This window comes from Nesoenas mayeri (assembly GCF_963082525.1).
Source record: "Nesoenas mayeri genome assembly, chromosome: 12".
NCBI classification, from domain to species: Eukaryota; Metazoa; Chordata; class Aves; order Columbiformes; family Columbidae; genus Nesoenas; species Nesoenas mayeri.
In genome coordinates, this window is record NC_137547.1 from 5,721,797 (window position 1) to 5,745,870 (window position 24,074).

The 24,074-nt window shown below is 36.6% G+C and overlaps 1 protein-coding gene across 2 annotated transcripts in view; it reads right to left on the minus strand.

The window, feature by feature from the left end:
* Window positions 1–24,074, minus strand: part of RPGRIP1L (RPGRIP1 like) — a 72,793-nt gene that overhangs the window by 45,749 nt on the left and 2,970 nt on the right. For both annotated transcript variants that reach the window (XM_080351739.1, XM_080351740.1), the window contains exons 2-9: window positions 22,715–22,806; window positions 21,782–21,926; window positions 19,148–19,446; window positions 15,461–15,560; window positions 14,506–14,649; window positions 8,320–8,425; window positions 3,532–3,678; window positions 2,298–2,371 (exon numbers count right to left, since the gene is read on the minus strand). In XM_080351739.1, the coding sequence (XP_080207865.1) occupies window positions 2,298–2,371; window positions 3,532–3,678; window positions 8,320–8,425; window positions 14,506–14,649; window positions 15,461–15,560; window positions 19,148–19,446; window positions 21,782–21,926; window positions 22,715–22,799 (1,100 nt within the window). In that variant the 5' untranslated portion in view covers window positions 22,800–22,806. The remainder of the gene's footprint in view (window positions 1–2,297; window positions 2,372–3,531; window positions 3,679–8,319; window positions 8,426–14,505; window positions 14,650–15,460; window positions 15,561–19,147; window positions 19,447–21,781; window positions 21,927–22,714; window positions 22,807–24,074) is intronic.

Genomic DNA, 24,074 nt, shown 5'->3' on the forward strand with positions numbered 1-24,074 from the left:
AACCACAACAGAAAGTGCCACTCAGATTGAAACCAAATTAAGTACATTGTATAATTTACAGTATAATTCCCAGTAGCTAAAAAGACAAGGTAATGCAATGAGCTTTCATACAGATAGGCAGTGAGTACTATGGTCTTCATATTATTATTATTATTAATCAATACTTGCATTCTTATTGACTAGAAAAATGACTTTCATCTTAACCAATCGTAAACCAGTTTATCCACTTTGGTATTGTGTGGGATTTTTTTAAACAAGAGCCAGTTCCTCAACTCTTCGCTTTTGTGAAGCTCACCAGTTAAAAATGTTATTTTTTACATATATAAATGTATATAAAAAAAAAAAATCTGTTATCTATTTATCTGTATTTCCCAAAGATACACATAACAAAAGCCTCAGACATAAATACACAGAGGAGTAGAAAGAACTTAAGCAACGTTTCTAAGTCCTACAGTAATATATACTTCACTTTGCTATAATTTTGAAGATAATATGCAGTGAAAATAATGCACTGAGCTCACAATATTTCCATAACACAGCACAGGTACAGAAGAGACACAGTGTGTTCTGTAATTGCTTAGACTTAACACACTTCAAAGTTTGATTAGCTCCCATAAAGAAAGAATAAATCTTTGCAAGAAAAGATATCAAATACCCTTAGTTTTCACACTTATAAACATGTTTCAACTTTTAACGACCATGATTATCTGGTTACATGTGCATTATTTATACTTAGGCACAATTGCCACACACAAAGATGTAGATAAACATTATTTCAGTTTTTCAAAAGACTATGCTGGCAGAAAAACCATTAACAGTTATTACGACAGTAATTCAGAATTCAGATGTTTAAATGAAGGGCATTATGGAAGACACGTTTTATCCAAACCTATATAATGCTAATGTTTATGTCAGTCTGAATTGATTCCCCTTCTGTTGCTTTCTTCCTTTGAATTTTAAGATTACTTTTACTTGAATTCATGTGGAATTTCTTTCACATTTACTGTATTTCACTGGAGCTGGAGCCATCTGGGTAACTATAAATGGTCAACCACATCTGGCATCGTTTCCTTTGGAGGGAGTTTAAGCATTGCTAGATTTGCATTACAAGGTCATATGAAAACAATTCCTCCAAATCTTTTATCCAAACGAATTGTTTTCTTGGATACTGATTAAATAATAAGAATCAACTGACAAATTCATACTTGTTCTCTGTAAACTTTTCAGATGCAGTCCTGCACTCTTGGCTTCGGCAAATTGCCGTCAACTTCAAATGAATTTCCGAAAATATAACATTAGCAAAGAATGGGTTTACATCTCTTTTCCTCCATTAAAAAAAGAAAGTAGTATTTACTAATCACCTGGCCCCTGTGGACAGTGGCCTATCCACTGCTAGCAACAGGTAAACTGTAGTAAAGTTGCATTTTTCAAATAGGCAACAGAAGAAGATGGCCATTAAACAGTAGTTTTAATGAAACAATCCATTTCTTTTGCTACACATGGCTTCACAATAAAGGAAAAGTTCATTTGGAGGTAATTGCTTGTGGCAATTGACTATAATCAGTTCTTTTCTCTACCAGAGAAATTCTGAATCATATCTGGAAATGGATTTTCATTTGCATTGTAAGCACTGCTGATAGAATTGATACAACTTCTGAGGTATGGAAACCTTTGTAAAAACTTACATAAGCCTATACAAAAACTTCAGGCCAAACCAGTAGGAGTGAAATGGCAGCTGTTATCAAAACAAACAATCCACCCCTCAAAAATCAACATTGGAGAGGCTGTCCAGGATCAGACTTTCTATAGGTTCATTCAGAAGGGCTGGAAAAACTTACAGAACACTTCCAACATCCTTTTTCCCCAAATATAATATATTAAGAAACAAAACAAAAACCAACAAAAAAACCCCCAAAGAATATATGTCCACCTAGATGTATTATTCTTTCACCAATAAACCTAAAAAAATATTAGAAATTCAAATGAGAACGTTTTGTGTTTATGTTCAAAATAAAGTGAGGGTTTTTTTAATTAGATTTTTTTAAAAGAAGTAATCTACTATTAGAGTATTTGAACAGGTACGGAAGCTGCCCCGTTTCAACGGAACAGATGAAATACAGACAGAACACCATCAAAGTTTCCCTATATACTTACTCATATAATGAATTATAGCATGAATATATTTACACATGGGCACAAACACATAGTACACATATGCACATGCAAGCACACAGTATATGAAGACCTACTGAACAGGAGAGGAATCAAGTCTTCTATATAGAGAAGCTATAACTTACCTGCTATACAGCTTATCATAGTTTTCCTTCAGGAGCTCCTTCTCTTTTTCTAGATCATTTATTCTTTCCTGTAACTAAAATGAAGAAGGAAGTTTCAAGCAAGGCACAGCACAAAAGGAAATGACAATGAGTGTGTAAAGTCAATTAGTTACCAATCTGTAGCCATTGTCAGGCTTTTATTTGTTCTTATTTCCCAACAGTGTCTTAGAAGCTTCAAAATAAAACTTTTTTTCACCACATGGACTTCCAGCCTTTTTCCTGTTGTTTATATGAAGCTGAGACTAACATGTCACAGTCGAACAACACCATCTAATCACATTTTGCCTTATGCAAAAAAAAAAACCACCTCACACCAAACTATAGTATTACAAATTTGTATTCCCATTTTGGTGAGTATTAGTTACTTAATGGCTCCTATTCAGTAAATATTTTTAATTGACCTTATAGAAACAATAAGTCCTTGCTTTCAAAACACTCATGGAAGCAGGATGTGGTTTTTAAGATATGATGATGTTTTAACTCAGAAGACAGACCCTACATGCATTACAGTAGTTTAAAGTATCTATCAGGTAACTCTAGTGAACTTGGTTAAGGTAAAATACATTCAAAACAGGTAAACCAGGTGGTAAAACTAAAGTGCAACAAAATGTAAGAAAAAAAACAAATAAGTTTGTAGATTCCTACTCCTCATATGTTGAAAAGAATGAGGAGTAAACCACTAGATTTTTAGCTCTATATCTGTGTGAGTGTTAGCAATGATTCTTGTCTCTGAGAGCTGCTAGACAAAGAAATAGAAGTGACTGCTTTCAACTGCTGTGTGAGATGTAATACTGCACTGCACTGTCATTAAATCAGGTTGAATTCATACTAAAAATCTAGTGATATGTGATCAAGAAATCAAGTATTAGGATTTTTTTTTTTTTCTGGTTAACAAATCGCTTGTTTAGTATCAGAAATGACATGAAATCCTGTCCCTCAAATATTGTCCAAACACTGGTGCAGTGATTACGTGGTGTGGGGACCAGGCATGGTTTGTGATTCTCTGAAATGCAAGCAGCAGCCACAGGACCTTCTTTTCAATAGGAGAAAAGTATATATACATATTACCAGGGCAGTGTGATGTTTGAAAGGTCTATGCATATCTCTGGAACTAAAAGATATTCCATCATTAACTTTTCCCTTATCAATGTGTACAACCCAAAGCAGATTCTAGGTCTTGTGAACACCATCTCACCTCCTCTGTCCTTTGGTTTGAAATAGTCACTGACTGCAATTCTTTTTCCAGACGGAGGCACTTTAACTGTTCCTCTTTAAGCTGCAGATTCAGTTCATCACTTTTTGCTATTAAAGCATCATGGTTCATCTTCAAGTTCCCCTGGTTCTATGAAAAGGAAGGAAAATCCAGATAAACATAAAATAAATCACATTTAGTAAAATGTTACAACACTCCGCATATGCAAACAGTGGTCTGTCCTGGCAGTATTTAATATATATTCTCAATGTGGTCAACAGGAGACACTCTTGAACTACATAACTGAAAGCAACTTTCCTCCACGTGGCCAGGAGAAGGTGGCATTCTTGTTGCTCTCATGAACATTAAACCCTCAGTTCAGTCATGATGGAAATGACCAAGAAATACATCTGTTAAGCAATTAAAAGATTTTGCTGTGGTTCCAGCGGTTAGACATGCTGACCAGAAACACTGCAGTAGCAGGCAAAAATGAATGTTGACCACAGTTATGCTAATCACAAAACTTGCCGCAGATCTGTTAACCCTTAATTGTAGATATGTAATTGTTTCATAGTCTTAATGCACTCAGTTCTACTTCTGTGCTAGATTTAACAAGGGACTTACGATTTCTTTTACAATTTAATTTATTTCAATGCATTACATCAAGGAACATTTAACCAATTTTAATATCAAATGGAGAATGCTGATAGAATGTCTATTTCCAGAATATTAGTTAATATTATACCGCCTACATTCCACAAGGCTTTAATAAAGCCTCATTCGTTAAGAACTTTAATGTAAATTACACTCCAAGTATGACTTGAAACAAAACAGCCCCCAAACCAATCTCCTGTTTAATAAAATGATGATATGAAAATTTATGTCAAATATATGTGTGAGTAGAGATAATGTTTAATGATTGTAGACAGAAAAAAGTTAGCTTCATTTTTTTCCACACAATATTTCTAAAAGCAGTTAAATGAGAAGCTGAATGTGAATCCTGTACAAATTGTTTAGGTTCACATGCGGCCTGAATATCCCAGAAACAAAGAAAAATCCCACAGAAAAAACAATCCCAAATCTGATCCTCAGCCTCTCATATCTCATTTCTCCACAAGAAAAATATCACGGAGAATAAATAATATTAGCAATTAGTCTTATTTCAGAGAGAAACTGAAGTATATTACTAATCATTATTTCAGAGTCTTTGAGTGCTCTATATCTGTGAACTGTATTTCAATAACTTCAAAATTACACCTTAAAAATCATTCCTTTGTACTCTTCTAATTTCTCTACAAATTCTTCCTTTCTCCTCAAAATCAGAATCCTTACTGTTTCTAACCCTTCAAACTGTCCATGTGAGCTCATCTTTTCTTCCCCCATCTCTCAGTTCCATTTTTTTATCCTGAAGTTCTTTTCCATTTCAATAGCTTGTGTCACTCTAACCCACGAGATGGGACCAAAACCAGCCCCACACCTCGGCAAAGCTGCCTTTCATAGATCGTTCCACCCTTATCTTCCCCAAATTTCCAAAACAGCTGAAAACAAATTCCACCACATTTATTCTACTGACACATCTAATTAAAAGTACAATAATTTCCTCCGGAAAAATCTCCTTGATTCAACTTCACTCTAATCCTTCAGTGTCTCCATTACTGTCATTATAATTTTCGATTAATTTTCCTCATTAACTTTAAGGGGACCGTAACTTCACCCTCATTGTTATTTTGTTTTTCCAAAATGCGTTCTTTACCTGGACATTCTCCCATATCTGAGTGTTCTCTCAGCACTTTTTTTTTCCATTATGCCCAACCTGTTTTCTATCCTGCTCTCCCTGCAGCACCCCAAGACTCGGTTCACAGCAACAATTGAGATGATTATTTTAGTTCAACATTTCTAGTCTGGAATTTTATTTCTTTGGGAAACATCCCTTGATATTGGCATCAATTAGAAATAACTCACAGAATCACAGAATGTCAGGGGTTGGAAGGGACCTCAAAAGCTCATCCAGTGCAATCCCCCCATGGAGCAGGAACACCCAGATGAGGTTACACAGGAAGGTGTCCAGGCGGGTTGGAATGTCTGCACAGAAGGAGACTCCACAACCTCCCTGGGCAGCCTGGGCCAGGCTCCGCCACCCTCACTGAGAAGGTTCTTCTCAAATTTAAGTGGAACCTCTTGAGTTCCAGTTTGAACCCATTACTCCTTGTCCTACCATTGGCTGTCACCGAGAAGAGCCTGGCTCCATCCTCCTGACACTCACCCTGTATGTATTTGTAAACATTAATAAGCTCACCCCTCAGTGTCCTCTTGTCCAGCTCCAGAGCCCCAGCTCCCTCAGCCTTTCCTCACACGGGAGATGCTCCACTCCCTGCAGCATCTTGGTGGCTGCGCTGGACTCTCTCCAGCAGTTCCCTGTCCTGCTGGAACTGAGGGGCCCAAAACTGGACACAATATTCCAGGTGTGGTCTCCCCAGGGCAGAGTAGAGAGGCAGGAGAACCCCTCTGACCTACTGACCACACCCTTCTAATCCACCCCAGGTACCACTGGCTTCCTGGCCACAAGGGCCCAGTGCTGGCTCATGGTCATCCTGCTGTCCCCAGGACACCCAGGTCCCTTTCCCCTATGCTGCTCTCTAATAGGTCATTCCCAGCTTATACTGGAACCTGGGGTTGTTCCTGCCCAAATACAAGACTTGCCCTTGTTCTATTTCATTAAATTTCTCCCCGCCCAACTCACCAGCCTGTCCAGGTCTCTGATGGCAGCACAGCTTCCAGTGTCACCACTCCTCCCAGCCTGGTGTCATCAGCAAACTTGCTGACAGTACACTCTGCTCACTCATCCAAATCACTGTTGAATATATTGAACAATATAGGCCCCAGTACTGACCCCTGAGGTACTCTACTCATTTAAAGAAAATGGATATACACCCTCCTAGAAAAACGACATGAATGAACATGTATGAGGCTTTGAGCAATCTGGTCTAGTGGAAGGTGTCCCTGCCCATGGCAGGGTGGTGGAACTGGATGAGCTTTAAGGTCCCTTCCAACCCAAACCATTCTATGATTCTATGATAAACTGCTCTCAATTACAGTTGTGAAGTCTGTAATTAAAGCAAATAAATATGCCAATGGGATAATATATAATCCAAACAGTTTCAGGGTCCTTCTGAGCAGATTTCACAATTCCTTTCTCTAACTGGTTGTATTAGAATTCTTTATCAAAAAACCTGTCCTGTAAATGTTTCGTAGCAAGCTCAGGTTCAATAACATCAGACAGAGCAGGACTAGAGGCTCTTACAATTCCATGGTTTCACACTTTGGCCTGACTCAAGTTCAAAGATGAACATGGAGCAATGATACAACTTTTAACTGGTAGAAGTTAAAAGTAAATTGTAATGAACTCAATAGTCATAAAAATTATCATGATAAACCTAAAAAATACTAAAAACTGTTCTGTTGATAAGTACATGCTTTCTAAATAAGAAATTTTGGAGTTTACAGTTATTCACATTTATTAGACATGTTTTAAACATTCAAACGGAAATGGGAAAAACATTTATATCCATTATCTTGGAAAAAAAAAAGAAAAAAGACAAAACACACTCAACCTTTTAAAAAATGCAGCTTTCACTGTGAATATTAGAAACAATGTCTTCAAATACCAGTTTGAATCCCAGGCATGTGTTTCTATTCAGCTGCTGCCAAGGAAGAGGCATAAGTACTTGATGTTTGCTGTAAATTACCAAAAAGTCACATATGATTTAAAATAGAACAGTTTACTTATCGCTTTCTATTTAAGAACACAAAAAGCCTTGTGAAACCTGTCTCCCCTGGAATTTACAATCTACATAGTTTACTCCGTGAAAAATTAGATTTGAGCTACTAACAGAAGAGCTGCTTTGGCAGAGAAGATACAAGTATTACACTGAGCTGGGGGAGGGAAGCAAAGCAGAAATAGAAGCAGAAAAACAGAGGAAAAAAGGAACGGAACAAAAATCTAATGCACAAGTGCTATTTAGCATGCTAAAATAACAAGAAGCAGGCAGCAGGAAGAGTTGACAATGATATCTAGTGCTTCCACCTCATAAGGATATTTTATAAAGTTCTATTGCATGTAGGATTCCTACTCACAGGAACTCTCTTGTTTCTGTGCTATTATCACACTACCACTGTCTGTATACACATGTGGTTCTCCAAATACATATGGGAAGCAGCAGAAAAATGCTGTATAACTGAAATCTATTTGGAATCTACCGTGCAGATGCATATTGTGGTTATATTTTCATAAAGCTGGTCTTTTTATAAAGAAAATCTATCATTTACAGTAGCCCTCTAAAAGAATTTCCATGAACTTATGAACACGAGTTAAGTCCTAACGTCAGAACTCTAAACAGCCAAACCTCCCCAACTTGATCAAAGACCAATAAAGTGAGGGGCTCTGGTACCCCTTCTTTAATAAATCAGGACATTTATGTCAAAGCTCTCTTTTTAAATAATAAGGAATCTCTTTTAGATAGCCAGATAACTCGGCTCATTCTCCACAATCTGCTCTGGATGGCTTTGCAAATACAATCTTTGCGACCTACTAGACTCCTCCAAAAGAAAACAAATAAACTGTAAGGCTAAAAAACCCTGCACATTTGGAGTAGTTTGGGTGCAACGTATTATGTGGTTCATTTTCATGTACCCAGCGTTGACTCAGAATCAAGAACCGTGTATATTTATTTTCCATTTACGCATGCTTATGTGACAAGAGTAAAGGAATGTTACTGACCAAATTGCAATTACCTCTTGAAGCTGGAGAAGTTTTCCTTCCATTGCTGTAAGAGCATTGCTTTTCTCAACCAGCTGCTTACGGACCTTGATCATTTCCACATTGTCCCGAATGTTTAGCCTTCAAAATAGTATTAAAAACAAATGCATGGTGAGCTTAAAGATAAAAAATGAATTATCTTATTATTTTTGTCTTGAAAAGTTGAAATCCTTGGCAACTCAGCTTTCTACAACACATCTGGGAGAAGATTTAGCATGTAATATGCAAATTATTTTCTTCTTCTATGATCCGTATTACACAATTTAAGTAAATAAAGTAATACCGAATGAAGACAGAGCAGCTTCAATCAATACATACATACTTCTGCTTATCGTATCTAACTACATATTATAGGAAAAGAAAACCATCCTTATACATAAAGGGATTATTTGTTTTCCATTCACTTCTTTTCCACCCCCCAAAGTATTTGGTGCCAGTAGATTACCATTTTATGGAGTTTCCTCTTAGAGTTTGAACTGCTAAGAAAAAGTGACTTAGTAATTTAGACTATAACACCTTAAAGCTGGCATTCAAACAAGCTGCAGGTGTGTTGTGTCTTAACTACAGGAAAATCACCTAATATCCATGTAGATGTTCCAGATTGTTACAGTTCGAAGATTAATTTGTGAATGTACTGTTTAATAGAAAGGATGTTTAAAATAATTCAAAATTAAAACAAAAATTTATTCCTGATGTTCTTCCTTACTTCAAAGAGTGAAACTAAACCTCATTATTTTCACAGCTTCTTCAAGTACGGGAAGAGAAAACAATTCTGATTAGCATTAATATAAAATATAATAAAATCAAACTAAATCTTTAGTATTTGAAAAGGTAATTTCTCTTCCAATATTTATCTATTTTAGACATATCGGGGGAATTGTCACAATGCCATGCTGGAGCAAGAAAACGCACTAGAAAGCTTACACATCTGTAAACCAGCTGAGTATGTGAAATACTTTCCTTTTATTCTGTACAGTATCAAAGCCTATTGTGTTTTGGCATTGCCCAGTTAATTGTCCTTACACAGAAGATAAACACACTCACAAACCTGAGATCTTCCACGAGAAACAGCCCTAACGCGACGCTTAAACTCTCATGTGTCTAAAACATGTTATCTACATGAATTAAAGTTGTGGTGAGTATAGACAGCAGCGCTGTCTCATGCTAGCTATTTAAAAGCTAATGTAGTGGCACGTTTTTATTAATCTTGTTCCACACATCAAACAAAAGGCTCTGATGCCTTCAAAGGCTCTTGTTCTTTTTTTTTTCCTCCTTTTTTAAGCAGGGGGCTTTTTAATATTTTTTTTTTTTAAGCAGGGAGCTTTTTTTTTTTCTCTTTAAGTAGAAAAAGGAGCAGATGATAGTGAAATTTATGATGTACAGATGTAAACCCCATGGCTCCTGACAATCAACATTAACTATTTTTTCAACAGTGAATGAAACAGCATTTGATTTAAACAGGTTTGGAGTACTGATACTAAGTAAATTCTTCAAATTTGGAAGTGAAAAATTACTTTTTATGGGATCATTTCAATTCTTATAAGAGTATTTCTCTCATGAAGTTACTAGCTACTGAAAGCATGTGCCACTGATTTCTTATTAGTGCATTACATTGATCACAATCTCAGCTCTCCTTATAGGCTACAGCAACAAAATTAGTTATCTACAGCTCTTCTACAATATTTCTTAGACATTTTTATTTCAATAAATGTCCAGCATCTAGGTATATGACAAGGAGTTTGCTTTTGAAGAACAAAATCACTTCAGATTTCATGGGCAAGGCAAACTTAATTGACGAAGATTCTGCTGGGAGGATTATTTTTCCTATAAATGGTCACAAACCAGTAGAATAGAACAGAAATTGATTATCTACACAGCTTTCTTCCTTCCACATCATTGATGTATTCTGCTCCAAGAATACCCATCCAGGTATTCTGATAGAACTTAAAAAAAGGGGTTATGTACAGATTCGATATCAAAGTCAGTGCTACCTTCCACTTATAATACTTTGTTCAAATAATAACAAAATCACATATAAGAATAAAGATGTACTAAGATAGCTCATTCAATATTTTCTCTTATTGCCAAAAAAGCTAAAAATTCTGCCACAGAACCTGAAGGTAGACCAGGAGCAGAAATTAGAAACAGAAAGAGCCAATATCCTTTTGAGGCAGTAACCTGAATTAACAGGCAGACTGATTTAGCTCTCACACACCTTCTGCCACAAGCACAGGAATCAGGAACATGAAAACTATCCTGCCACTCTAAATCTCATCTTAAAGCCAGATTAAAATGTCTGAAATTGGAAATAAAGTTAGGAGTAAGTAACTCTTTAAAAAGCTAAGCATTGTGTTTGGGGTTAATGCCTGAATATACCATGGAGAGTCTCTTTCTCAGACCTCTTATCATTTGGATTAAAAGTGTTTAGAGTAGGGTCCCCATAACAGGCTGGGGACCAGCTGTGTGGGAATGGGGACTGATAGCAACCTACACCAGAAGGAAATGATTAAAGAAAGGATCTTGACCTGCACTGTACAAATTTATGCCAGTAAATCCCAGATGGCTAAGCTAATAAAATTGAGGTCTAATTAAACCACATCCCTTGCATCTTGTCTTTACTTCCATATGAGCAGGACATGGATACAAAACTGAGATCAGTCTTAGAGAGGCCTGACTATTGTATCAACTGGACCAGTAGCTCACCAACTTTCCCCATTCACATTCAGAACACGAAAAACAAGCAAGTATAGAAATATCACCACTGTACGGCTCAGGATCACTTACCCTCTGGCTGGTAAAACAAGCAAAAGGTTTCTAGGCTAATAGTTCTCAAGCACAAGTGGCCAAGATAGACACATAGACTCCCAAGCAGAGAAGTAAAGAACAGAACATCAGTGTGCAGTACTATGCTTAATTTCACAATGCTTAGAAACTAACAGGATTATACATTATGTTGTTTCCCTTACCTCTTATTCCTTACAGGAAGTCAAATATAAAGGGGAAAAGAGAAAGAAAACAACAATATTTACCTTCTAGTAATACCTTTATGTTGCAATCGATATTATATTTGCAATAAGCAAAGCATTCAGATTGTATCAATCGCTTTCACATCTAAGTTATTAAGATTATTTAAATACCAATATGAAATTCTAAGTTTGTTTGCCTGGCTAAAGAACTTTCTACAAATGAAAGTCATGATCTTTATGCAAACTGGTTAAATATGTAAAATCAGATATGGAAATGCAAATACAAAGGTCTGTTTAAAATTAATGATGATTTAGCAAATTCGTCTAGTCTCTCCAAATCCTTTACATAATGCATTGTGACTAACATGTTTTACGTTTTAATCCAGGTCTACAACACAGAGTGCATCAAATATGATACTTTTGTCCAAAAACCCACACATTTAATGGTCTGGCTCCAAAGTCATGCTGCAGCATAAAAAGCGAAAGGAATTCAAAACTGACTGGAAAATAAGTTTTTTAATTAAAATCAATCGAACGAGCTCCCCTCTGTCCCCTCAAATATGCAAATACCAAGTACCCATTTCAAAAATGCATTTTGGGGTGGCTTTAAAAATGAGCAATTAAATTATTTCAAGCTAGCTGCTTGCAAAACGTGATTGTTTAGATGTAATATTTTAACTTGTGCACTGCGTATCATAGACATCAAACCATGAGGTTATTATGGTTTTGGCCATATTTAAATTAAAAACAGCCACGCTAAATGCAGTTAAATTTTGTACATAAGAAAACATGTTTAGTCTAACAACCCACAGGCCAAGCTTTTCCCTTAAGTCAGAATTATATACTCCTGAAACAATCTCTAATGAAATATTGAAAATATTTCAGCCATGTTACAACAATCATCTCAAGGACTACACTGCACATGAACTCAGCTCTGTTACATAGCTCTTGTGTTGTTAGACAGAAACTGTAGTGAAGCTGCAAAGGCAGATTTAAAATATTACTGGATTTCTTGTGGGTATAGGACTCAGGATAATTACTATTTCCATTACCACTGAGGGATCAATGATTAACAAGCATGGCTGCTTCACTACCTGGAATCCATAGTTATATCAATCATAAGAATTTCTTAATCATGTAGCAGAAGAAAGGATGTTTTCCTCAAGTTTGAAAGTAACCTAAATTTTGTTAACACCAGGCTGAGGTCAAATGGTATCCTAGTATGAAGACTGGTAGAAGCACATTTATTATATCCTTCTGGTACCATATACTTCCTAAAGAATTTCAACAGATTAACTGTCTTTGGGTAGTACTGTAACTAGACGGCAGCCAAGCGTACCCTTACAAAACATACGAAAATGCTGTTGATTTTACCAGAATTCAAAGACATGAGTTGCAAAGATTAAATAAGATTACATCAGTCACCCAGATTTCCAATATTTCCTTTAATATTGCAGTATTGACAGTTTCTCCTCTGAAGATTAAAAATAAGAATTAAATAGAACCTATAAATCTATTTGTGTCAGCAAACAACTAATATAGACTGTTCTAGATAGCAGCTATGAGGCTTCCAAGAAAGCAAGCTAATTAAAATCTCCTAAAGATAATATGTATAGGTACCTATGGTCACAGTTAAACCTGGAGAGAACAGTATCTCTCCAAGTTCTGGTTCTGTTTCATTCGGCATACAAAAAAATATAGCTTGAAAAACATGGGGATTAAAAGCCTTCCATAAAGTGTTCTAGTGGCAAAATTACAGAACTTGCATTATTCGAGATATGCACCAGTGGACATTTTTCCATTTCTTCCCTATTGTCTTCAGCCAAACCCACTAATTCTTACATACAGAATGTATATTTTACCTGGTTTCGAACAAGAAAGAAATGGAAATAATTCCAGAACTTCAAACATGAATTCACAGATTGCAGCTGAGGTCCAGTATTATGGACTGTACACAAGTAATTTGATAAACATACATAAATAAGGATCTGCACTACCTTTATAGCCTGACTTTATTGAAGGATTTTTAGCTGAATTTGAAGTGGATCTTTACTTGAAAACTCCTAAAAAATTTCACAGAAACATGGTAGCTGACATCAAATTCAGAAGTTATGTTCAGTTTCTGACTGCTGTACTTAAAGAACCGTGTTTATCTATGGAAAAATTAAGCACAGTTGTTCTTTGAGATTTGTATTGGATTATTTTCAAATAATGAAAAAAATGGTCTAAATACTTTCTGAATTCATTGTAGGCACAGACTAAGTAATTATTTATGATAGCAACTTCTTTAACATATTTAAACTATATAAAGGAAATTCTGAATAGGGGAGACTTACGACTTTGTGAATTATTTAATAGCAAACATTATGATGTATTATTTATGCAGCACCACTGATGCACAAAAGAATGGTCCCATAATAACGAGGTCCCTCTCTTGAAAGGCAGTCAAAGAACTGACCACATATTTCTCATCCAAGCAGAACGTCCATTGAAATCAAATGAGTACGGAACACGTGATCACGCCATATTAGACTCTCAATACAACTAAAAGTAACATACTGCAATTGAAAAAGTCAAAAGAGGGGAAAATGTATGCAAAGTTATATCATTTTGCATATATTTTTGCAGAAGTGAAAGAAAAAAAGATTAAAACTAAGAGACTTAGTTACTGCGAAACACATTCTGCAGGCATGTTTGCCCAGCTTTATTTCACAGCACAGCTATACCATATTCCTTCAAAAATTTGCTAATCTACCCTTGCAGGGCCATTATTTTTCTACTATTTGTAGACTCCAAATTATCAGTGAGTATTAATGAACATTACATTATCCACTATGAACCTATATCTAGAATTTGCTAAGAACTATGTTGAGGAAACAAGAAATGATTAAAATTTAATGAGTTGAACTTCAATTGAATCTGAACCAGCTGGAAATGAATTATCTAAAATGGTAATTATGAACCTCTTTGTTTATTTGTGAAAAACCATAATAACCTATTATCATAACAATCTCCTTGCTTAGAATTATCCATGGCTATTTGGTAAAACATTTTATGACTTGGTTTCACCAAAGGAAAAACATTAATAAAGCACGTATTTCTTAACAGAACAAGTAATTTTCACAGTTATATATAAACATTATGACATAGCTCTGTTAATGCTTCCACCATGGAGATTTCTATGTTTCACAATACCTTTGGCTTGTGGTTTCTTGCTCTTTCAGCCGTAGAACAGATTCTTCAATCTCCTTTTCTGTCCTTCTCAGCTGACTCACAAGTATCTCTCTGGAACGTTCCAATTTCTCAATGTGCTCCTTTTGTGATTCAATAACTGTCTCCCTGCAAGTACAAACATCTTATGTTTCAAAACCAGGTAAGTATTTAATAAAAGAAAACAACTAAATGAATACTCAGGAAAGAAAACAAAATTAAAAGTGTTCAGCTAAATTTGTATTTCTAATGAGAGAGTGCAACTTACTATTAAAATAGAGGTCACCACAGGAAAAGCTGTGAATAGTACCATCGGTAACTAATGCAACCACATTATCCAACACATCACAAGCAAGTTAATACTCTTAAAATAAATGTTTATGTGGACTTAACAACGTTTAGCAGAACCTAGCTGAAAATATCATTTATGGTTTCTTATACTCTATATTAAACATACCCTCCCCCAAATCCATTAGTACCAAGTGTTTTCTGAAAAGGAAGACACCATTACGAGCTATCAAAACAATAGGAGATCTTCAATGTACGGAGAAATGAGAGAAATCTTTAAGATTTTATCCTGAATTAGGTAACTTTACACAATAAAATCAGACGATGTGTCTGTAAAAGTGGAATTTATCCACTAAACGCAATTAAAAAAGAAAGGTAGAAAGCTATAGGGATCAGAGTCTGAATATCTTTCAGTGGGCCACAACTTTTTTTCTTGACAAGCTATGCTCGTGGTAACTGGGTAGCTAAGATTCCTTCTGCTTTTGTCAGTTCTGTCCAGGCAAAAAGAGAGGCTCACCACTGAATATCCATTTTAACTTCCAGCCAAATTCTTATGTACCTACATTTTGCAGCCTAAATTCCTGATTCTATGTCTTCCTTATCATAAACCACTTCTGCATTGTTACCAGTGTTGGAAACATGAGAATCATACAAATTTCTTATTTCAGCCCTTGAATCCTCCAGCAGCCCCTGCCCATCTCTGGGGAGTATAAGACTAGGTGATCTCACTTCTAAATCTGGAAATTTCATCCCTGAAAACAAAGAAAAGATAAATTTTTGCCACGCTGAATGAAAAAGCAAAACAAACTCTATCCAGTACAAACACTTGCAACTCACATATAGATGCCATAAAAAGTACTTTTATATAAAATTTGCATGAAAAGAGATAATCAGAGTATCTGCAACGTTGCTGTAAAATTTGAGCTATGGGCAATACAGCATGTACTGTTCAATAGAAGTGTTAAAAAGGTGTCTTGAAATGTTTTCCTTAGAAGATTTTACTTTTAAAGACAGAGAACAGAGATGGTATCTTCAAACAGTATCAATATTACTAAACACAAACTTGTAATCACTTTTTCTCTGATAGCACAAAGTCACAAGTGTCATTTACCTAGACAAGCAATGACAGGACCATTTTAGCAGCAGCACAAATAATTTCCTTACATTCTTTAGAGCATACTAAGTCCTTGGAGAAGAAGAAAAGTGAGAAATTACTTCAGGAACAATTGTTAGTTTAGGAGCAAAAGTAATAGTTTCTCCAAATATTTATCTTTCTTCAGCAAGAAGAAACTAATGCAGTTTTGAGGAGGGACCAAACTATGCATTCAATTTCAAATACAGCATTAAGGCTGCCATCCCTCAGTCCCCCAAAACGAGTCACTTGGGTTCAAGGTACAACAATACCAGAAGAGTGTATATATATTTTTCATTCGAATCATGATGTATCTTAGGGAGTTGTACTCAATAAAGAAAGTAGAAACCAGTGAGTATTTAGTGCACATACATACTTGACCACATCTTTTGGATCTACTTGCTACAGTATTTGTAAACCAGCCAAACACAAAGCAGATACGGAAAGGTGTATTTATTATTTGTGATTTCTTCTTGCCTCTTCATGCCCTGGAGACAGGTAAGCTCTACTGAATTTTTCCAGGCACTCACTTTATTTTTGGAGAATTGCTCTAAATATCTTCTAATCTGCACCAAAAATGTTTTGAGATTCAGTCTCATGGTTCCACAGAGCAATCTGAGAACCCAGTAGCCTTTAAAGACAGGAGGCACATACCTGACAGTAGACTGCAAGGTTTATTATCACTAATCAAAAGGACAGGATGAGAAAGCATACATGAGAAAAACATGAATCATCCTGTGCTAATGAATACTATAGAAAACATTACCTGACCATCTGGAAGACAACACTACTGTGCCCAAGTTCTGAATATAGGTTACTAGATTTTGGAAAGTGTGTTCAAGAAACTGCATATTCATAGCATTCAACTGATCTGAATCCCTTCTAGTTTGGACACAGTCTAGGAACTGAGACAGTCATACTAGAACTTCCATGAAATTTCTGAATGTTATTATCTGAACTGGATGTCCTGTGGACAATTACTCAATATATTCATCAACAATTTGGATGAGGGAACAGAGTGACTATCAGCAAGTTTGCTGACGGCACCAAGCTGGGAGGAGTGGCTGGCACTGGAAGCTGTGCTGCCATCAGAGACCTGGACAGGCTGGAGAGTTGGGCGGGGAAAAACTTAATGAAATATAACAAAGGCAAGTGCAGAGTCTTGCATCTGGGCAGGAACAACTCCAGGTTCCAGTATAAGTTGGGGAATGACCTATTAGAGAACAGCATAGGGGAAAGGGACCTGAGGGACCTGGGGGTCCTGGGGGCAGCAGGATGACAATGAGCCAGCACCGGGCCCTTCTGGCCAGGAAGCCAATGGTACCCGGGGTGGATTAGAAGGGGGTGGTCAGTAGGTCAGAGAGGTTCTCCTGCCCCTCTGCTCTGCCCTGGGGAGACCACACCTGGAATCTTGTGTCCTGTTCTGGCCCCTCAGTTCCAGGACAGGGAACTGCTGGAGAGAGTCCAGCGCAGGGCAACAAAGATGCTGAAGGGAGTGGAGCATCTCCCATGTGAGGAAAGGCTGAGGGAGCTGGGGCTCTGGAGCTGGACAAGAGGAAACTGAGGAGTGACCTCATTCATGTTTACAAATATACAAAGGGTGAGTGTCAGGAGGATGGAGCCAGGCTCTTCTCGGTGACAACCAATGGTAGGACAAGGGGTAATGGGTTCAAACTGGAACTCAAGAGGTTCCACTTAAATTTGAGAAGAAACTTGTTCCCAGTGAGGGTAACAGAACACTGGCCCAGGCTGCCCAGGGAGGTTGTGGAGTCTCCTTCTCTGCAGACATTCCAACCCGCCTGGACACCTTCGTGTGTAACCTCATCTGGGTGTTCCTGCTCCATGGGGGGATTGCACTGGATGAGCTTTTGAGGTCCCTTCCAACCCGTGACATTCTGTGATCTCTTTTTTCCTTCCTTTCCTCATGTTCTCTTCAGTTTAAGAACCAATGCGTCAATCAACATGGTACCAATCCCAGTTCTGCACAGGACATCTTTGATCTGGATCTGTTCTTATGTCAAGAGCAGTCCTCACCACATGCCATATCAACATGGCTCTCTAATCCTTGAACCAAATTGCTTTTTTCTCCTCTGCTAGCACTGGGCCTGAATACATTTATTATATTTCTAGCCTATTTTCGCATTGTTAAAATCAACAACAACAAAGAAGATTTTGGGAATAAAACTGAAAAAACCACAATTTGGGAATAAAACAATTCATGGCATAAGTGTGAAAATGTAGGTGTACTTAAAATGTCAAAACTTGCATTGTATTCAAATTTAAGAAGTAAAGTGGTAGAGTCAATTGCTTTTTATTGCCTGTCTGAAAACAGGAGAATTGTTTCTGCTTTCATACTTCAGAAAAAAACAATGTAACCAAAATAAAGACTGGTGGAAGGGTGAGATGGAGAAAAAACATGACAGAACTGCCTACCAGCCTGATCCATAACTTGTAGAAGTTAAGGAGACAATTCTGCTGACTCAGTTTTGAATCAGTGCCGACACAGTCACCTTTTTTCAACTTTTCATCTGTACAGTGTACAAGTCAACTGAGTACAACTACTTTTACAAATGTTCACATGAAAATAGAAAGGTTTAAAAGTGTAATTTCCAAATGTAGTTACCATAAATAAAGGACAGAGACTGCCTTAAGCACTAGGTCTTAACAGCAAAAGGCATCATTAAAGATGGCTGCATTGTGGTATTTGCTTTCAAAAGTCCACACATGTAACAGATTTTTCAAGTCTGCACTGTTGTCCACACGTGTATCAAAGACCAGAACAAACCTTGATATTAAAAAAGGAAAAACATGTGCAAACAAACTACAGATGTAAAACTTTGTTATAACATGGTAACACTAAACTTTTTCATATACTTCTTTTATAAGCCTTTAACATGTAGAGAAGTTATATACTAAGAAAGTCCTGTGATTTTAACTGTTAGATAGCTTGCTTGATAACTACTTTGTTTTCAAATGTGTATGTTTGTTTTACCTCTACCACTGCGGACTCTCAAAATAAGGACTTCAAAGGCAAACGAGTTATCATGACTGCTATAAGTAAATACAAGAAAAATGAGGAAGAACCATTGTTCTGCCTCCAGGCACCATTGCCCACTGACCAACAGAAAAGGGTACGTACTTACTACAGTGAAGCAATAATTAGTGATATGTATACAAACCACTCTTTTAAATGAAGGTGAATTATACCTTTCTTTGCGTGCTCCAGCATGCCGGCAGCCTCGCTCACTTTTCTGAGACCAGTGTTAACACGTGGTTGAACGTAGCTATATGGACAAGGCCTGTGGCCTTGGATCTGCAGCTGCTGTTTAGTGGAGATGAGTTTGCTGCGGAGGCTCTCGTTTTGTTTCTCGAGCTCCCGAACTCTCTCTTGCAAATGCTCAATCATTTCTTCCAGCTCCACAGCCTGACCCAGCCGCTTGGGGCCGCCACCAACCTGTTCAGACCTTTTTTTATCATTAACCAGCCGTATTAACTTGGTGGCCATTCTGGGGAAAATAATAAAAAAAGATGAAAAAGAATGTGAAAAGTCAGCATAAAAAGCATTCTGTTGAAAGGAACATAATCACTGTGAAGACTTCAGCATCGAACCTGAATAATAAATTTCAGGTTTTGATATAACTATTACTGCCTGTGAAGAACTCTTTGAAGATAATTGAAACCACTGTGCAGCAATCTGCTTTATAGCACTGACAAATAACAGTTTCCTAAGGCTTATCATTTAAGGTTAGTAAAGAGAGGACACATATTTACTCCATATGCTGCTTAAATGTAATTTTTAACGCATGACCTTATAAAGGAACCTCTGCATGCTGTTAAGTAAAGTTACAGATTTGGGATGTGGAGAGGCAAATTATAAAAGCTAAAATTCCACAAAACATTCAACTATTGAAAGAATGTCTATAATACACAACGTACCAATGATGTATAATTTCTAGTATTTTAGGATTTGAATATATATTTCAGTTCTAAAATGTCTAACATCTAGAGATGGAGATATTTAAGAAGGCACTCCAGAAAAAGAAAGACTTAATCGTTCTCATTATCATACTCAATTTTATACTTGGTAAATATTAACAATGTGCTTCGGAGCAGGAACGGTTAGCTGAAGAATAGAATTAGATACAGAGGGTATGGTTTTCATCTGTCTTTGAAAGGATACAAATTTTGCTTTTGGCATCTCAAGAATTATACCTCTGATTTCCTTTAGTTTTGATAAACATTGGTAAGCTAGAACAAAAGGCAGAGAGGGCACACGGGGGTGATGTAATATACAAGAACAGAAAACATACCCAGCAGTGAAAGGAAAAAACTTGGCATATAAAGAAAGAAAAGGTGGCTTTGATGAGAGAGACAAGTTCAAGACTTTACAAAATCGGTCGCACATCTTCAAGACCTGTATCTAGTTAACAGGAAATCTATTTTTGCAGGCACAGAAAGAAAATTGAAAATAAGGACACAATTTGTTTAAAGGGGCTTGTTTTATTTTTGTATACTTGTGGACAGAAGCTTCTACTTAAAAGAACAAAAGTGAAACAAAAAAACCTCCATAATAGCTTTAGGATGTCACAGAATGTTACTTGCCTGTAAGCAGGCTTTATGTTTGGCTGCTTTTTTTTTTTCAATGTACTTCTACCGCAAATTCATTCCGATCTTTCAGTAACAAGGGTTTTAGCAGGAGGGATGCTGGGAAAGAAACTTAGCTTGAGGAGTTGAGATTTTTCTCTGGCAATCTAGACAAACACGGTACTTTTTATTTTCTGTGCCTCAAAATAGGTACTCCAATTTGGACATTCTGTGTAATTTTCCCTAAGGGGATGATGAATACATTTGATCAGTTATCTAATAGCAACACAGAAGTGCCATTTGGAAGAAGCAAACAGTTAAGTTGTTCCACTATCTTGTATTTGACAGTAGCCTGACAAAAGACGGAAGTTATGCCACACTGGTCCATTTGAACCCGACTCACTGGGTTCTGAGTCAGAAAGAAAGAATGTTTCGGACTTTATAAAAGTATTAAATAGCCCCATTACAGAGGCAGTATCTTCAGATGCCCTTTTATGAATTGGTTAGTTCCTGACCAGAAGCTAGCTTAGATGCAGCATGATTTTATTAGCTTAAGTACAGCACCATGTGAACACAGAGTCCCTGGTGCTTTCAGATTAATTAGCCCTCCTGGAATACAGTAACACCATGAACAATTCTGCTGGGTCCAGATTGTTTTGCCAGCACAGCACTAAGTTTAGTAATAACCCTAAAGTTGCTTGCCTATGTTTGGGTACGCTGGGTACTGTGTTCCCCAGGATACTTGGGACTCCTTCAATGAAGTTACCTATTACCGTGAATAAAGGAGGGCTGAACATAATTATAAAGATATTTTAGGTTTAACTAGACAATAAAAGGCTAGATACTAGTCAACTTCTTGGAGGACAGAGAAGGACACAAAAAGGGGCAGAATCTGTCTGTATAGGCCATTTTGATTCTAGGATGAAAATCCTGATGAATAATGAGGCTTATATAGGCTCTTTTTCAGTTCCCAAAATAGCTGTTGTATTTGTACTAAGCACAGCTATGAACCCAAGGTACCCACTCCTAAGTACTGCATCTCTACATGGAGAAGTAATACTGTCCTCTGCAAAAAAATACCCCACACATGATCAAGACAACCAGAAATCAATAAAAAAATGAATTCCAATGAATGATTTTTTGCTACTGCTTTAAAAAGTGCTCCGAGAGGAATCAGCATGATTTTTCATTTGTTGATAATACTTTAGAGGGCAAAACCATTATTGTGAGCTAAAATAAAAACATTAAAATCCATACCTTTTAATTTTCTCCTCTTGCTTATTTGCATGCTGTTTGAGTAAGATGTTCTCATCACGTAAACAAAGAAGTTTGTCTTCTAGTTCCTTTCGACTGATTTGTGATACAGCTTGTCGAGCTTTTACATTCTGTGTATTCGATGATTCTACCCAAACCAAGACAACTTTAAATTACCTTCAATACATTCAATAACATGTAACCAAAGTCTAACTCATTTTGAAATACCGGAAAAAAAAAAAAAAAAATGAAAGTTTTAAAGTAATTTGATATTTTACACTTGTATGAGTCTGTTGATTATTTTTTTTCAGGTTTATTGACATATTAATCACTGCCTTTTTCCTACTTTTCACACAAAAAAAGTATTTCAAATGATACATCAAACTGATTACCTGCTAGACAACATAAAGAAAATAGTTTAGCAAGTAACAAGGTACTGTCAAACATACTGAAATAAGACGAGCATTACCACAAAGATACTTTCTAATCTGTTTCAAAGTTAACATACTCTCTCAAAGCTTGAAAAGATTAACTCACAATTCTGTAAATTTACTCAGATACAAGACCAAGTCCAGCAGTTCCATTCTAATAGCAGCTGAGTAACATATCAGAATTGCATGGTACTTTTGGCTCCCATTTTGTTAAGCAGGTCTGGACTTGTCCTCAATTCACCAAGCAAGTTCTCTTTTTTTCTCGAAGGATGAAGGTTATAGCTCAATGAGATTTCCAGTTTCTAGAATCTCACAGCAACTCGCCTCTTTTAACAAGCAACATGAGCACAGAACAGGTCATAGTATCTTTCAGAATTCAACCCAGATTTTGAATGGTATTTGAACTTCATTTTGTGAGTGGGAATGTCAGAAACATTTTTAGAAAGAAACTAAAGAAGCCACTGATCAAAGTCTGTAACTGTAATAAATAGCAGCTGGTACAAACCTTGTAATCTTCCGATTCCAGCTAGAGTTAGACCCACGTCTCTCACAGGCAGGTCCCCCACAGTTTCATCAGCTGGAACAGACATGGCTTATCTACGGATAACAAAATTCAAAAGAAATTCTTCTCTATCTGGAACGTAAACTGTGAGACTAAAATCAACTACAATACATCATCTAAAATGAAGCAAAAAAGTAATGACAGATTCACTGAAATGAGTCCTACATTACTGTGAATGCTCCTATCTCAACTGTATCGCTCAGAAGACAATCTAAACTTTCAAGTTCAATGTTACACCAGTTTTAACCTATTAACAAAATACGGCTTCTTTGTTACGCAATAGCTCCAATTCGATTCAATGTATGTGGAACTAGCTTTTTTAAGCTCTAGTTCGGTTGTCTTCAGCAATCTTCGGGCTAAGGCTATATTTCTAAGTGTATGTGGGAGGGGGACCTGTGGGTTCTTATTGTTTTTGTTTTGTTTTTAATTGTTTGTTTGTTCATTTTAAGACAGGTCAAAGCTTAAGGCATCAACTTGTGAGTAATGCCATCTTCCACATTTTGGATGGGACTCTTTGGAACAGAGGAGCTGGGGGTTATAAAGTCATTTCAGTGTTGCCTACCATTCTCTTAGTCTTCTTTCAATCACTGTCATAAGAGAAATTACTTCCTAAGACAGACACTCTCCTATGAATGATTCTCATAAATCTGAACATATTTCTTTCTCGAGGCAATAGAAAGCTTAGCTAAATGACAAAGTGAGATTAGGAAAGTATTAATGTGAGAAAGTAGTCCATTTGTTTCAGCGTAACATATGAAGATACTTGTTAACAACTACTGTTTCTTCTCTTCTATTGCAGAAAATTACATGCCGGCCATAGAGTCAAGTAAGGCTGAAACAGCACGGAAAGAGAGACATGAAGTCCTTTGTGCAGTCTTTTTCCCTCTATTGTTACACTCTTCAGGTGGTACAAATCCTTTGTGAATCTAAAAACATCCAGGAAAGCATTGGGAAATTAACAGTGATGTTACTAAGAGGACAAAAGTGACACCGCACAACCCACAGACATTTCTTGAACTACCTGTTAAGTCTGTCATAACCAAAACTGCTGCTAAAGAGCTGCCTTTCTTCTACCAGTAAAGACTTTTACCAAACAAGTCTCCTTATGGCTTTGTCCAAAAGGAATGAAAAGGATTAATGGAAGTTTAGTTTCTAACAAGTCAATCTTCTTTTTTTTTTTTTTTTTTAAATCATTAAAATTTAGGATAAAGTATTATTTCCAGCTTTCACTGTTTCCAACAACCTGACCACATTTTTCTTTCATGTGGAACAAATGTTTCTGTGTCATGACTGTTGAAATGCC